This window comes from Pelodiscus sinensis, chromosome 1 (assembly GCF_052426305.1).
Source record: "Pelodiscus sinensis isolate ZL-2025 chromosome 1, ASM5242630v1, whole genome shotgun sequence".
Taxonomy (NCBI): Eukaryota; Metazoa; Chordata; order Testudines; family Trionychidae; genus Pelodiscus; species Pelodiscus sinensis.
In genome coordinates this window covers 23,544,095-23,558,529 of record NC_143052.1, presented here as the reverse complement: position 1 = coordinate 23,558,529, position 14,435 = coordinate 23,544,095, and the positions used below count along the sequence as shown (strand labels likewise).

At 41.8% G+C, this 14,435-nt stretch overlaps 1 protein-coding gene across 16 annotated transcripts in view; it reads right to left on the bottom strand.

Moving 5' to 3' along the window:
• Positions 1–14,435, bottom strand: part of MAGI2 (membrane associated guanylate kinase, WW and PDZ domain containing 2) — a 1,124,289-nt gene that overhangs the window by 779,268 nt on the left and 330,586 nt on the right. For all 16 annotated transcript variants that reach the window (XM_075926597.2, XM_075926590.2, XM_075926502.2 and 13 more), the window contains one exon: positions 5,595–5,711. In XM_075926597.2, coding sequence (XP_075782712.2) covers positions 5,595–5,711 — 117 coding nt within the window. The remainder of the gene's footprint in view (positions 1–5,594; positions 5,712–14,435) is intronic.

Sequence of the window (14,435 nt, the reverse complement as noted above, 5' to 3'; positions counted from 1 at the left end):
GAGTATCGACTCTGTTGGGCATTAAACCAGATACTTATACGATAACAAAAGCCTAGGAAACACCCCTGCATAACACAAAATAAATCCATAAAATATAATGAAAAACCCATGAAAACAATACAGAAAGGCAGTATATTATCATTTTAACATTGATTTCCCAAGCCATTTATAATGAATCACTTTAACTAGTATTGTGGATATTTATATTTCCTAGTATCATTTAATATAACCAGATGTTATAATACCTATAATGGAACAGGCAGAATGGCCCAGTGGGTACGGCACTGGAGTGGGAATATCTGCATTCTTTTTGCAGCTCAGTCAGTGACCTGCTGTGTGATCTTGGGCAAGTCATTTCACTTCTCTGTATCTTGGATTCGCTTCCAGCGCTTTCTTTGTCTTGTCTGTTCAGATTGTCAATTATCTGCTGCAGTGATCATCTCTTAGTATGTGTCCAGCACCCTCCCCATGGGGCCATAATCTCAGAGGTGATTTATAAGCAAAAATAAGAATGACATAAAATCTTACTAACACTTTCAAATTATTTGATTTATTTTTGCTCAAGAGTCATCAATATTCAACATAGCTGCCAATGACTCAGCTTTAAATACACTCATTTTCAACTTTGAGGTGTTCCCATTAGGTAAATAACAGGAACATTCCCCAAAGGCCTTGCATTGATTTATTCTGAGCTGTCAGTGCAAGAACTAACACTTCAGTGTGCAAGAAAATAAAAACAGTCATTAAAGCTAGTGGCTGTGATTTTCACTGATGTGGACTCTTCTTTGCTGGTTTTTTGGGTGTTAAGAACAGGTTATTTTCTCCTAAGAATAGTGCCACGTGACATCAAACTGGTAGCTCTTCACCACCAATATCTGGCCTTCTAAATTTGTATATTTTAGAACAGTCATGCAGTCATTTTTCACTCTTCAGAAGATATTTTTTGATACTGAGCTAACTTATGAGAAAAATCTCTCTCCTCTATATACTCTCCTTGGAGATAATATTTTTAGACCAGGAACCATATATATTATAAATCCCAACTATTTTCCCACTTCTACCAGTGTCATGCAGTATGATGTCCATACAAGCACATAATTCCTGCATCGGATGAATTTTCCTTTTTGATTCCACAAAAAGATGAAAATCAACTGCTATTTTATTAATTATAATTGCTAGATCAATCTTTCCTTGGAAATAAAACCAGCCACCATGCAGACACTATCTTTGGCATGGGACCGAGATAGTGCTGATAAGACTATCAGCTGTCCTTTCACTTTGATATTACATTATTATCATAAATAAGAAATAATGTACACTTTACTAGAACCCACAGAGTTTAATGAAGATTACTACCACAAAAGAGTTGCCTCTTAGCCAGTGTTCTTGACTCCACCAACATTTCCAAACACCATAATTTTGTATTCTCTTCTGCAAGGCATCATACTAGCTGGGATGTTTTGGTTAGTGCTGTGTCCTGTGGCAGGATTTGTGGTAAACACATGCATGGCCTACTTTTAATCATCTTTCTTAAGCCTATTGGCATTGGCATAGTTTATTTAATAATCGAACTATACCTTTGAAATCATCTCTTTACTGCTTATAAAATAAATCATTTGTATTACCAACCATAATTTTTACCTTCTAATAAAAAGTTTCAGAAGTGCTGACTGCCTGAAGCACAAATTTAAGTCAATGGAAGCTGTGACTACTCAGCCTCTCTGGATAATTTAAAAATAATAAGAAGATATATTAAAAACAGAAAATAGTTTAGGAGTGCAACCTCCACTAAAGGTGCAGGTGTATATGTTGTTAACATTGACTGGCCTTACACATGAACACTGGAAGCAGAATAAACCTCCAGATAAGATATATTGTAGTCTCCTAATTTCTGACAGGTTTAAGAAACAAATGGACAAAGTGGTATTGTATTGTACATGACAAGGTCCTTTTAAATATTCATTATTTGTGCATAAGTAAAATTCTAAACAAAAATCAAAGGCAAACTCATTGTTTTTTCTGTCAATTGCTTTACAGGCAGTCCCCGACTTACACGGATCCGACTTATGGCGGATCCGCACTTACGAATGGGGCTTTCTCGCCCCGGAGATCGAGGTAGCAGATTGATACCTGCGAGCTCTGGGGCGAGAAAGCCCTGTTCGTAAGCTGCTCTGGTGCCCCTGGTCTGCTGGAGACTGTCTCCAGCAGACCAGGGGCACCGGCGGGTTCCCGCGCTTCAGTTCGGGTGCCTGTGGTCTGCTGGGGACAGTCCCCAGCAGACCACAGGCACCGGGACTGAAGCGGCAGCAGCGGCGGTTCCCCGCGCTTCTGAGACTTTGCTCTGGCAAAGCCTCAGAAGCGCGGGAACCCGCCCGGTGCCCCTGGTCTGCTGGAGACGGTCTCCAGCAGACCAGGGGCACCAGAGCAGCAGACGGTCCCCAGCAGACCACAAGCACCGGGACTGAAGCCGCAGCCGCGGGGGGGTCCCACGCCTCTGAGACTTTGCAAGAGCAAAGCCTCAGAGGCACGGCACCCCGCTGCCGCTGCGGCTCTGCTCCTGGTGTCCCTGGTCTGCTGGGGGGGGGGGGCGCGGCTAGTGTGCCCCCCCCCCAGCAGACCAGGCTTTTGTTTTGGACCCTGGAGCAGAGCAGCTGGGGCGCTGCCGATTGGTCCTGCAGCGCCGCTCTGGGCACTACTGGACCAACCCGGCAGCACCCAAGCTGCTCTGCCCCAGGTCCTGATTCAGCCGCTGCTGGTCAGTTTCAGCAGTGGCTGAATCAGGACGCCTGGGGCAGAGCAGCTGGGGTGCTGCTGGGTTGGTCCAGTAGCGCCGAGGAGCAGTGGTACTGGAGCAACCCAGCAGCACCCCAGCTGCTCTGCCCCAGGCGTCCCCAAGTCAGCCGCTGCTGAAACTGACCAGCGCTGACTACAGGAAGCCCGAGGCAGAGTTGCTCTGCCCTAGGCTTCCTGGAATCAGCACTGATCAGTTTCAGCAGCAGCTGACTTGGGGAAGCTTGGGGTTCTTAAGTTGAATCTGTATGTAAGTCAGAACTGGCGGTCAGTTTCAGCAGCGGCTGAATCTGGACGCCAGTTCCGACTTACATACAGATTCAACTTAAGAACAAACCTACAGTCCCTATCTTGTACGTAACCCGGGGACTGCCTGTATTTTAAAATTCCCATATATTGAAGATGCTATATTTCCAGTTGTTTTAAGAACACTTAGAACAAGATGTTATGACCACCAGACCATATTTTATTTTGGTTTGGTTTTTGTAAAAGAAGTAAGGAAAATTGCTTTACATTGTCTCCAAGACCTTGCTTGGTTACTCTGTAATTCAACAATTGTCATCCATGTCACTATCAAAGTAATTGAAATCTCTTCTGATATCATGATGTATTTGGATTTTTCAGACTCTCTTATCAGTATAAATATTTCCTGGTCAGCTTTCTTATCCTATGAATGTGCGTCTATAACAGTTTCTTTTGATACTCTTACCTCTAGTTCATTTCATTTCAATTCAATTCAAATTCTACTTTGGAAGCCAATCTGTGAGTGTACTTTCTTTCTGCATAGTCCTACTTCACTCATCTGTTTTTCACTGACCCATTTGTTCCTGCAAATATAAATCTCCCTAACATACTGCAGTATGTAACACCATATTTTATTGACCTAGTTAATTTCTTAATTTAGACAAATCTTGGAGGCATATCATGCCCTCAGTTCACATACATATCTTCCACTGACATCATTGGTAATCGTGTGTGTAGACGGAGCATATGATATAGTTCTAAATTACTCATTACATAAGACATGGCTACCTATTGAAACATCTGCTATTCAGATATTTTCCCCCTAACAAATCTCACCATAGGATATTAGGTAGCAGGGACTGATATGCTTTTAGCCAGAGAGTTGCTATCTTTTAAAATCCATAGCTCCAGAAGTAAAATCTCAGGGCATGTCCATACTTGTGGGAAGATTGATGCTGTGGCAGTCAATCTTCTGGTGTTGAATTTAGGGGGGCCGAGTATGGACCCACTAAATCTAATGCTAAGGGCACCCCATCAGAGTTGGTACTCCTCACTGTAACAAGTAGTAAAGGAAGTCAGTGGGAGAGTTTTTCTTGTTTTTCTTGTCATCCTGCTGCGAGGATGGCGCCAAAGCTTAACTTAAGGTACATCGACTCCAGCTACGTTATTTACATAGCTGGAATTGCGAACCTTTAGCTGACCTTTGGCTGTAGTGTAGACCTGCCTTCAGTGGTGATCCATGCATTTTGGTTGATACTCTAAATTGAAGAGGAGTGTTATAAATACCCAACCTCATGTATCAATGGTCTTCCAGATAGTGATGTATTTGGGTAATTTAAAAATACCATTCTGTGCTAGGTCTGGTCTCAAAACATCTTTGCATTTTCACCTCTGCTTGGATCTCCTATTCTTCTTCACAATACATTTAAAGCAAACCTAGTTAATCATAACTCACATAAAAACAATGTTTCTGATATCTAAATAATAAACATCCTTTAAACTTATGTTATTGACCTGACAGGGACAGGCTGAACACTTGAAAAAAAATTGTATTTACTTACTTTCAGCTTAAAAAACAGTAAACATGACTGTGCCTCTTTTTCAGTGCTTTATATTTCCTTTCTTTTATATCACAAAAATTCTCACATGGGAACACTGACAACATCACAGATTTCAAAGTGCATTCACCCATTACCATGTAAATAGTACAGTCACTTACTTTAATCCATCTTCCTTAGCCCATCTCTTTAATGTCACACCTGCAAATTCAAATGTACACACATTCTGCACTTCCTGATTTAAATACAGCAGTGTTGGATTACATTTATCAAGCTATCCGAGGTATCCGATTTGATTGATAAACTGTAAGTCACCAAACAGCTCTACTCTGAAACACTTGCTGCTGCTATTCTGACATTTCTTATATTACTATTCTTAATACGCCTGGCATACAAATATGTCAATTGCTTCACTGCTAATGATATGACCAAAATGATATATAAGGTTTTAAATCTAAATACTGTTGATTTGTAGTCCACTAAAAACTTTATGCAGCCACTAGACAGGTTAAACATTTGAGACCATACCTATGGCAGCTAAACTAAGCTGTCTCTTATTTTGTATATTTCCTTCTTTCTCCTCCAGTTGCATTTCCATCTCCTCTAATATAATCCATAAGTGATAAAACCCATATGAATTCCATATAGTGCAGATAAAATTCCAACTATTACACACCAGCTTAACTGTCCTGTAAAGTGGACACATCATTTTTTTATTTTAATTGTTTAGACCCAGAGCAAGTTCAGAAGAAACCATTCTTCTTGGAACACTCCCTTTGCTACAGCTACTTCCAACACAGCTAGCTGCACTAGAAATTACTTCTGAATTGTTCCACGTAGTCTCTAAATAGTAATTCAGTCCACTTATCAGAAAGAAGATATTTTAATAAAGTATCTCTTAGTATTTTGATGCTTTTGTAATTTTTAGCTTACATCTTACATTTATTCAGGTAACTGGTTACCTCAGACAGAAAAGGGACATATAATCTTCCCCTTACTCACATGGCACTGTGCGGAGGTAGAGATTGTCACGTATGATCTGCTGGAGCTCGTGGTCCACCGAACCTTTCTGGAACCGTAAATTGAGGTAGTGACGAAGGTCCTTATCAACGATGCCTCCTATAAAAGTGACAAAAGGCCACGGAATAAAACAAAGCTAGTCACAGATGTTAGTTTTAAAAAAATTAAATCACCTTGTTTTCAATAGATTCAGTTATTTGCAGGTTCTTCTACCATATGGATGTTTTCTTTTTACTAGTGCCATGACAAAGGGCAGATTTTAGCTACAGAAATGCACTCAGCATCATATAGTTTCTCATTGGTAAACAATTTTTTCAAGAATAAAAACACTTAATGACAACTGACTAGTAAAATCCATAAAGTTAAAAAAAGCCAGACATTTGTGAAGCCAAATGAAACACAGAGATGTCAAAGCACTTCACTGCACAGGCAGATAACATGTATTATGCTCTGCATGATTCCTTAGCCATTGTCCATCAGCTTATTAAAAAATAATTCCCTTCTCCAAACTGTCCCTGTATAACATGTGAAAAGCTCTAGCTCCAAAGGCAGTCTGAATAAAATGTAAATAAAAACACTCCCAAGCGTCCTCAATGCTCGTAAAAATAATAAATAATCAATACCATGTTCACTATAAATAGTCCTTACATGTGGAAAATATATAATATCAATGAAGTGTACTCATTTCATTTTACCCTTGAAATCAAATCAAGGATAGGGGGATAGCATCTCAAAATTATTTACAAACTCGCATATAGATGAAAAGAATCAGGTTGAACATACTGTCTCTCCAATTTCACCTTACTTTAGACCAAATCAGTTTAGACATTGAAGAACTGCTCAACTAGTTATTATATGCAGCATATTCCATTATGGAAACAGATTAATCAAATCTAATATATTTCATTAAACATTTTTAGAAATATTCCCTCTCCATCTCTATGAACTAAAACGACATATCATATTTCGTTACTATTGGCAAAAGTCTATAAATAGCCATATTTCTTACTTTCTCCAAATAATATTTAACATGGGGGAGGAGACGTAATATAGAAAATCCATTACTTGCCATTCCTGGATATAGTCACCAAGATGAAACATAATTGGATTGATTTCTAACTTGTTGCATCACACATTCAACTTCAAAGCATGGAAAACAAAAGGCAGCTGTAGCTGAACCTTCTCACAAAAAAAGGTACTTGGACTCTGTATACAAAAAGATTGAATGGCAATTAGGAGCAAATTTCCTCCCCAGCCTGATTATCCTCATCAGACTGAATGCCAATGGAAACAGTCAATAATTAAAAAACAAAATATTTTTCTCCTTATAATTATACCTACTTCCTGCTCAATAACAAGTTGATAGCGTTTTTACCCCGACTGTTTTTCACCAGCTTCAAATTCCACAAAAGCTTATACATAACTTATACATAACTGGTAAGCTTTAGTTAAATTAAAAACAACTTTCTACAATACACATCCCATCAAGAGACACAAAATACCTATGTGCCGGTTTCCCAGATGGCCAGGACTGCCATACAGGTGTCTGCTCTGCAGCAATCCAAGCTGAGCTACTCAGTCCATTACTTCAGCACTACCAAATCCTGTCTCTAACGACAGGTTTTATGTGCAAGACTAGACCATACCTAGTCCTGCTAGTTTATTACAGGAATACAGAGAAGTGAGGGCTGGAGGAAAGCTGCAGAGAAACGCTCTGTTAGTGAAAGGAATTAACCATCCTTTCTGATTGGCTGTAAAGAGTAAAGGTCCTGCAGCTCTTGCTCTCCCTGTTCTCTCTAATGCATGGAACATACTCACTGATGCAGATGCTTTCTAGCAGCCTGAGAAAATGCCAGCTATAGAACAACAGATGTACTTTGCCTACTGATATAAGCTAGAATCAGTCACTTTATGGAAACGGCACTGACATAACTCCGTTTACTACTATATGTGAATTCCTGCCCTTCAAATGCAGTCTCGAGTTCTTCCCACATCCTCAAAACAGCCATTTATTTCACCTTGTGTTAAAAAAGCACTATACATCTTTAAAACAACACATGAAGAAGAGAGTTAACTGATATTTGTCAATATATAACATGTCCAGCGATGGTGAGTGTAAATATATATATAAACACATATATTATATATATATAAATAAACACACACATATATATATGGACGTTATATACATGGATGTTATTTTTTGTTTACACACACACACACACACACACACACACACACACACACACACACACACACAAAATAACGTCCATGACCTACCATTTTATATGAAGAGATTCAATAACTGAACTTAAGATCAGCCCTAAAACTTGAACCCTGTGGTCCAGGAAAAGAACTGGCAATGTCAAAGCACAAGTTCAATATACCAAAAGTATATTCTGTGCTTTGTTGTATGCTATAGCATAGAAGAAAGCTGGAGGTTTTTTAGAAACCTGATATAAAGAGCTGTCAAAGAAATCACAGGAAGAATATGTTCAAGCCACAATATTTCCCTAACAAAAATCCTTGTGTTCCCAGTTTCAGCTGAAATTTGGGCATAGATGATGCTATTTTGTGACCTTAATAGAACACTTATCTTTACATTTTAGAAGGCTGGAACTGAATAATATTTGATTTCACATGTATGACAAATATTCCTATTGGTGTCCTGGTCTGCACTTCTTCCTACAGTGCCCATTGGCTGTGAATGGCAATCTGCAGCCAATGGGAACTGCATTTGCCCCTACTTATGGAGTCACAGGTAAATAGAGTTTTATTGCCCACGCCTGGTCTTCATGATGAAAAAAGTCGTTCTTTAACAGAAATAGATTACCATTCAAATCTTCTGATACAAAAATCAGAAGTAGTAGAGAGAAGTGGAGAAGGAGAAACATACCACTGACAATATTCAACCTATCTAAGAAAAGTGAGGCTCCATGGCTGTGGAGCTGGTAAGTAAGAGGCTTATCAGATAGTTAACTAGTGACGTGACTAGTCACTTCTTTGCTGCCAGTATCAGAGAGGCAGCAAGGGGGGGGGGGATGGAGCAGGAGCTGGTGCTGGGAGAAGCCAGCTTAAAAGCCAGTTCCCCCCGGCACTATCTTCACAGGGAAAAGGGGAGGTAGAGGCACAGTGGAAACAGCACAACTAGGGACTGAAGCAGCTTCAGCTTGCACCACTTCTGCTGTGATTCTGCTTTTAAAATGTACAAGAACCCTGCTGGGGCTCTTGCGCATTTCAAAAGGAATCCCTGTACTCTCTTGTGGGGATTCTGCTTTTGAACTGTAGCAAAAGCCCTGTAGAGGAAATCCCATCAACTATTTCCTGTAGAGGAAATCCCATCTTGCTCTTCAAACTGTTTTAGGAGTAAATACATAAAATATTTAAAGCTAATACAAAATGTTCAGCTTTAGCTTCCTTATAAATATTTTTTCAGAATGTTCATGAATTACTACTTGCCCATTCTGTACCACATCTTTTCCTCAAAATGACTGCCTAGGACTTGGTATACTAGATGTTATTTGTATTTTAAGCGGTATAAATTGGCATCTCAAGCATGAACAACTGCCTTCGAGATTTTATGTCCCGGGATTAAAATAAAAATATTTCTGTTTCCTTGGGTTCTCTTGGAAAAGAAAAGCAAGAGTGTGTGAATCTCATGTCTAAATTTCCATCTTTACATGACCTACATGCCTTAGACAAGTAAAAGGTGAATTCCCTAAGATATGTACCTTGTGAAAACAAATACACTCATAACTAAGACCTTACTTGATTCGCAGAATAACTATCTAAAATCACAACTGACTTGTGGAAAAGCCACAGAAAAATCACAGAAAAGTAATAATGGATTTTATTAATTGCAGTAATTTGGAAAAGGATTGACAGCAGGAGCCCAAGGCTGGTACTGAGAGCATGAACTGCTACCCAGGTAACTCTCACCATCAAAACTGTGTTGGAAGCCTGATATTGTAGGATATACCGTTTCCATAATGACAAATTACATAGGACCATAATCATTACTTTATTTCATGTAAACTTTCCCTTTCCATATCATTCCAGTTGCCTAATTCCATCTCTCTCTTGCTGTCATGGCCTATTTCTAACCTTGATCTTAAAGTCAAAGTCTGAGCGGCTACTATCAGCCAGACATAGTTGATTTAAACTGGCTTCCATTGATGGCAATAAAACAATGCCCGGTACCACCAGCTGAAGAGCTGCTCCAATGTTTCAAGTCTAAAGTACTATATGAAAATATTCATAATACCACCACATAATAGCTTTTTGCTATTTCGAAATAGTGCGTCCACACTGACTGGACGCTAAATCGCATTTAAGGCCAGCCGGAACCAGGTCAAGCAGGGCATCAGGTCATGAGTTACTTTGTGAGGCTGCTGCCTGAGGCTATCTGAGGCCTGTGCTTAAAGTGACCCCCCGCTCGGACAACCCATTCTCAGGTTACCCTGCTTGCTTGCCTACTTCGGTGAGGGACAACAAAGTATTTTGTCTCTGCGTGCTCCGGTTGCCCTCACTCAGGACACCACAGCACTCTGCAACATGGACCCAGAGCTGCCCCTGGGCACTATGGTGCTACTCGTGGACGCGCTGCTGTGAGCCTGGCTGAGCTTTCTGCTTTTTGGCTGCCATCCGGGAGGTCCATCGGGGGGCTGTCAGTATCCAAGAGGCCCTGTGGGAGAGCTTCCATCCTGAGGAGCACTAAGAGCCCCCCTGGGAGCTTGTGCCTCATTCCTCCCTCACATCCCTCCACTTACCCCTCCCTAACCCCCCTTCCTGATGTCAAATAAAATACACATATTTTCATGAACACAAACGCTCTTTATTTAACAAAACTGGGCGGCGGGGATGAAACTCTGGTTGGACTAGGGAAAGGAGGCGGGAGAGGGGAAGAGAGAGGGGGAGAGGGGAGGAAGGAGCTGGAAGGAGGAAGCAAGGGGAAAAAGAGGGAGGGGAAGCTCAGGGCTCATGTTTTGGGGCCACTGGGTTGTGACTGCTGGCTCTGGGTTGGCAGACTTAGAGCTGGCACAGGCACTGTGGCCAGAGTCTACCCCTTTAAGGGCTCTGGAGAGGGGGGAGGGAGAGGAGTGTTCTTGCTTGAGGCCAAAGCAGCCACAAGGGCACCCTGGGAAGAGCTGGAGGCCCCCTATTTTGAAATAAATGTCTACACAGCACTTATTTCAAAATAGCTATTTCAAAATTGCTTTTGTCCTTGTGGAATGAGGTTTACCAATTTTGAAAGAAGCCGTCTGCTATTTTGAATTAATTTTGAAATAGCAGTTTGGCTGTGTAGACGCTAGTAAAGTTATTTCAAAATAATGGCTGTTATTTTGAAATAACTTTGCTATGTAGACATACCCTATGAGTTGGGTGAAAAAAACTATTGTCTAGACCCATGGTCACCAACCCGTTGATTGCGATCGACTGGTCGATTGCAAGGCCTCGACCAGTTGATCCCAAGGCATTCAGGCACTCCCACCCTCCACTTTCCCCCCACCCCCAAGAAGCCCCACTACCTACCTCTAGTGTAGTGCCGGCTTACCGCGGGGTGTACGGAAGTCCTGGGTGAAGCCTGCGTCACTTCCGGGGACTCCAGAAGCGCGCTGGCTGCTCCCCTCCTACAGCTCTGTCATGTGCTGGGGAAGGGGGCATTGGCCCCAGAGGAGGAGTGTGGCAGCTTCCTCGGGACGGGTGAGTTTCCCCGCACCGCGGGAGCGGGGGTCGGCCCTGGGGTTTGGCCCAGGAAGGCTCCCGTGGGGGTTTGTCCACGCATCGGGAGTGGGGTTTGGATCTGCCATGGGGGTTTGGCTCTGCCACGGGACAGGGGTTTGGCCTTGGGGCAGGTGCCTGTGGAGATTTGGCTGTGCTACGGGAGGCACGCGCCGACTACCCTCGGGAACGTGGGGGGGGGGGGAATTCTGGGAGGAGGCGATAGCAGGGGACTCTCTGACCCCACTTCCCGCTGTCCCCTCCCCCCTCTTCCCAGCCCCGTTCCCTCTCTGCAGCTCCCTGTCCCCTCCCCCCAGCCCCTGTTCCCTCTCCCCAGCCTCAGAAACCTGTCCCCACCGGCACCCTGTCCCCTCTCCCATCCCCAGCTGCAGAAACCTGTCCCTACTGACACCTGTCCAAACAGGTTCCCTGCCCTTCTCAGAAATAAAGACAATCAGAAACTTTTTGTGTTTGACATAGTATTTTATTTGAAAATGAAGCCTGGCCAACAAACCCCCAATTGGGGCCAAGCCCCCATCTGGCCACAGCATGATACTCCTGCACTCCCCTTTCCCCCAGACCTTAGATCTCAGCCTATCATACACTGGAACCCCCTGCCCTGAGCCCCTCACGTACCCCAACCCAAATTCCTGAACCCTCACATCCAGAAGTCTGGGAGGAGGCTTATTTAGTACCCTAACCCTACACCAACACTGCCTGGCCTGCAACTCCCTCCCCAAGCCAGCATTCCCTTACCCACTTCCTCCTGCATCCAGATTTCCTCCCAGAGCTTGCACCTCTCTCCCCTTCCCGCACCCAAATCCCTCATTCCCACCCCGGAGCCTAAACATCCTGTCTCAACCCAGCGAGGGTACGTCTAGATTGCAGGAGTTTTTCAGGATTCCGGAGATACCTCAGAAAAACTCTTCTGCATCCAGGGATGTGTTTGTTCTTCCACTTCTTTTAGTGGAAGAGCAAACATGATCTTTCGGTCACCCCTATATTCTTCTTTCCACAAGGAATAAGGGGGCTTCCAAAAGAAGGAGTTTTTCTGTCATTTGGTCAAGTCTAGACAGGCCAAATGTTGGAAAAGTTTCTTCCTGCAGAAGAATTGGGGGGAAAAAAAGCAGTAGTGTAAGGGTTAGGGATAGCAAGTGATGGAGAGGAGGCGAACAGAGAGGACGGGGCTTCAAGGAAGGGGCAGGGTGGTAGATCTTGGCTTGTTCTGTCATTTAAAAAGTGATCTTGGGTGTAAAAAGGTTGGAGACCACTGGTCTAGACATATAAGTTATCTGCACAAATTTATCCTAAGCTTTTCAACATGGTGTTAATAATCAGGGCTCAAAGTAACGCAAGAATATGGCTGCATACATAGTCAAATTTCCAAATTAGTGAAAATTATCATGTAAGAAACAAAATTATCACGTCCTCCTACCCTATTCCCTTTCACTCTCCATTTGTCCAGTGGCCCTAATCTTTAATACATATTTGCCACCAAACACCTCAGTAAAACCATCTTCCGAGCATAGAATTTATGCTCTGAAGTAATCTATAATGCTACTCCCTATTCCTTCTTCAAATCTCTACAGAAGACCTATCTGTGGTGGGCACCTGCAAGGAAATCAAACAAATCAATTGAGCAGCAGTCAGGCACAACTGATATTTAATATACACATATATCTATTTACTCTGGCTCTAGTCATATTGTACTGTAACAGATTAAAGCTAAAAAATGTAACCACATGAAACATAGAATTAAAAAAGTTTGTTTATTACTGGTAGCATTGGTACCATAATGTTATTTTGTGTCAAAGAATATTTGTTAAACAAATGTTAAATTTTACCATAGTTTCCAGATTAAAGGCTGTTGCATGCAGTTAACATTTTGAAAGTCGTATATGATTATCTACTACTTTAATACCTTTCTTGGCTAACAAGAGTACTGACAATTCAATGTTTAAAACAGAATGTAGAAATTCTGAAGTAGCATCAGAACTCTCAGTTGCTTCAGGAAGGATTTATTATTAAAATACAGCCTACAGCAAAACACATTATTCAAAGGAAATGATTCCCAACAAACATATTTAATACTCAGAGGAGCAAAGAGACATAAATGTTGGCAATTCATTGATCATTTTATATTGGGCATATCTGAAAATAGATGTTTCTTGAGGATTTCATCTAGAATACATAATTATTCTAAGTACATTCTGGAAACTGCTTGACAAATCCTTTACAACTTTGTAATAAACTTCAACATTTTATAAACTTCAGGATCTACTTCAAAACCACATTTGTTTTAAAAACCCTCCAATTTGCGTACATTTTTCTACTCTCTTCAGATTTCTTTTGCCTACTTTCCACCATCAGGAGAAAATAAGAATGGCCACACTGGGTCAAGACCAAAGGTCCATCTAGCTCAGTATCCTGTCTACTGACAGTGGCTAATACCAAATGCCCCAGAGGGAGGCATGAAAAAGACTAAATGTAAGACATTATCAATCTATACAGGCACCTTTATTTCCCTCCTAAACTCTCTAATATCTGGAACAATTCAAGGTGTGGAAAAGAGGTGAAAAATATTTATGCAGGAAATGTAAAATGATGTACGATGCATTCCTTCAAAGTAAATAATTCTTTCTGTAACCTTTACTTCACGATTCTTTATTGACAGTGTGCATAATTTTCTACAAAAAATGTCTGGGCATGAAACACTACAGTGGTGCTGCTATAGTGCTTCAGCACAGACACCACTCTGTCAGTTGGAGGGGACAGAGTGGTGTACATGCAACTGCAGCATCATCTCTAGTACGCATTGTGCTTTGGACAGGAAAACAGCCTTTGGTAATGCTGGAAGACTCCATGCAGTAGCAGTGTTAAATGTATGAACAACAAGAAGATCTGGCTTAGCTTGTTGTATTTACTTGCAGGACATGTTCCAATTAATGCAAGGGTGGGTAATAACTGGCCAACAGGGCTGGATGCAGTTCATCCGAGTTAGCCCTGGTGGGCCACCAGACCCATCGTTTACTTGAATGTCCTCAGGTAAAGGCACTTGGAGCTCCCATTGACCATAGTCCACTGTTCCCAGAAAATGGAGCT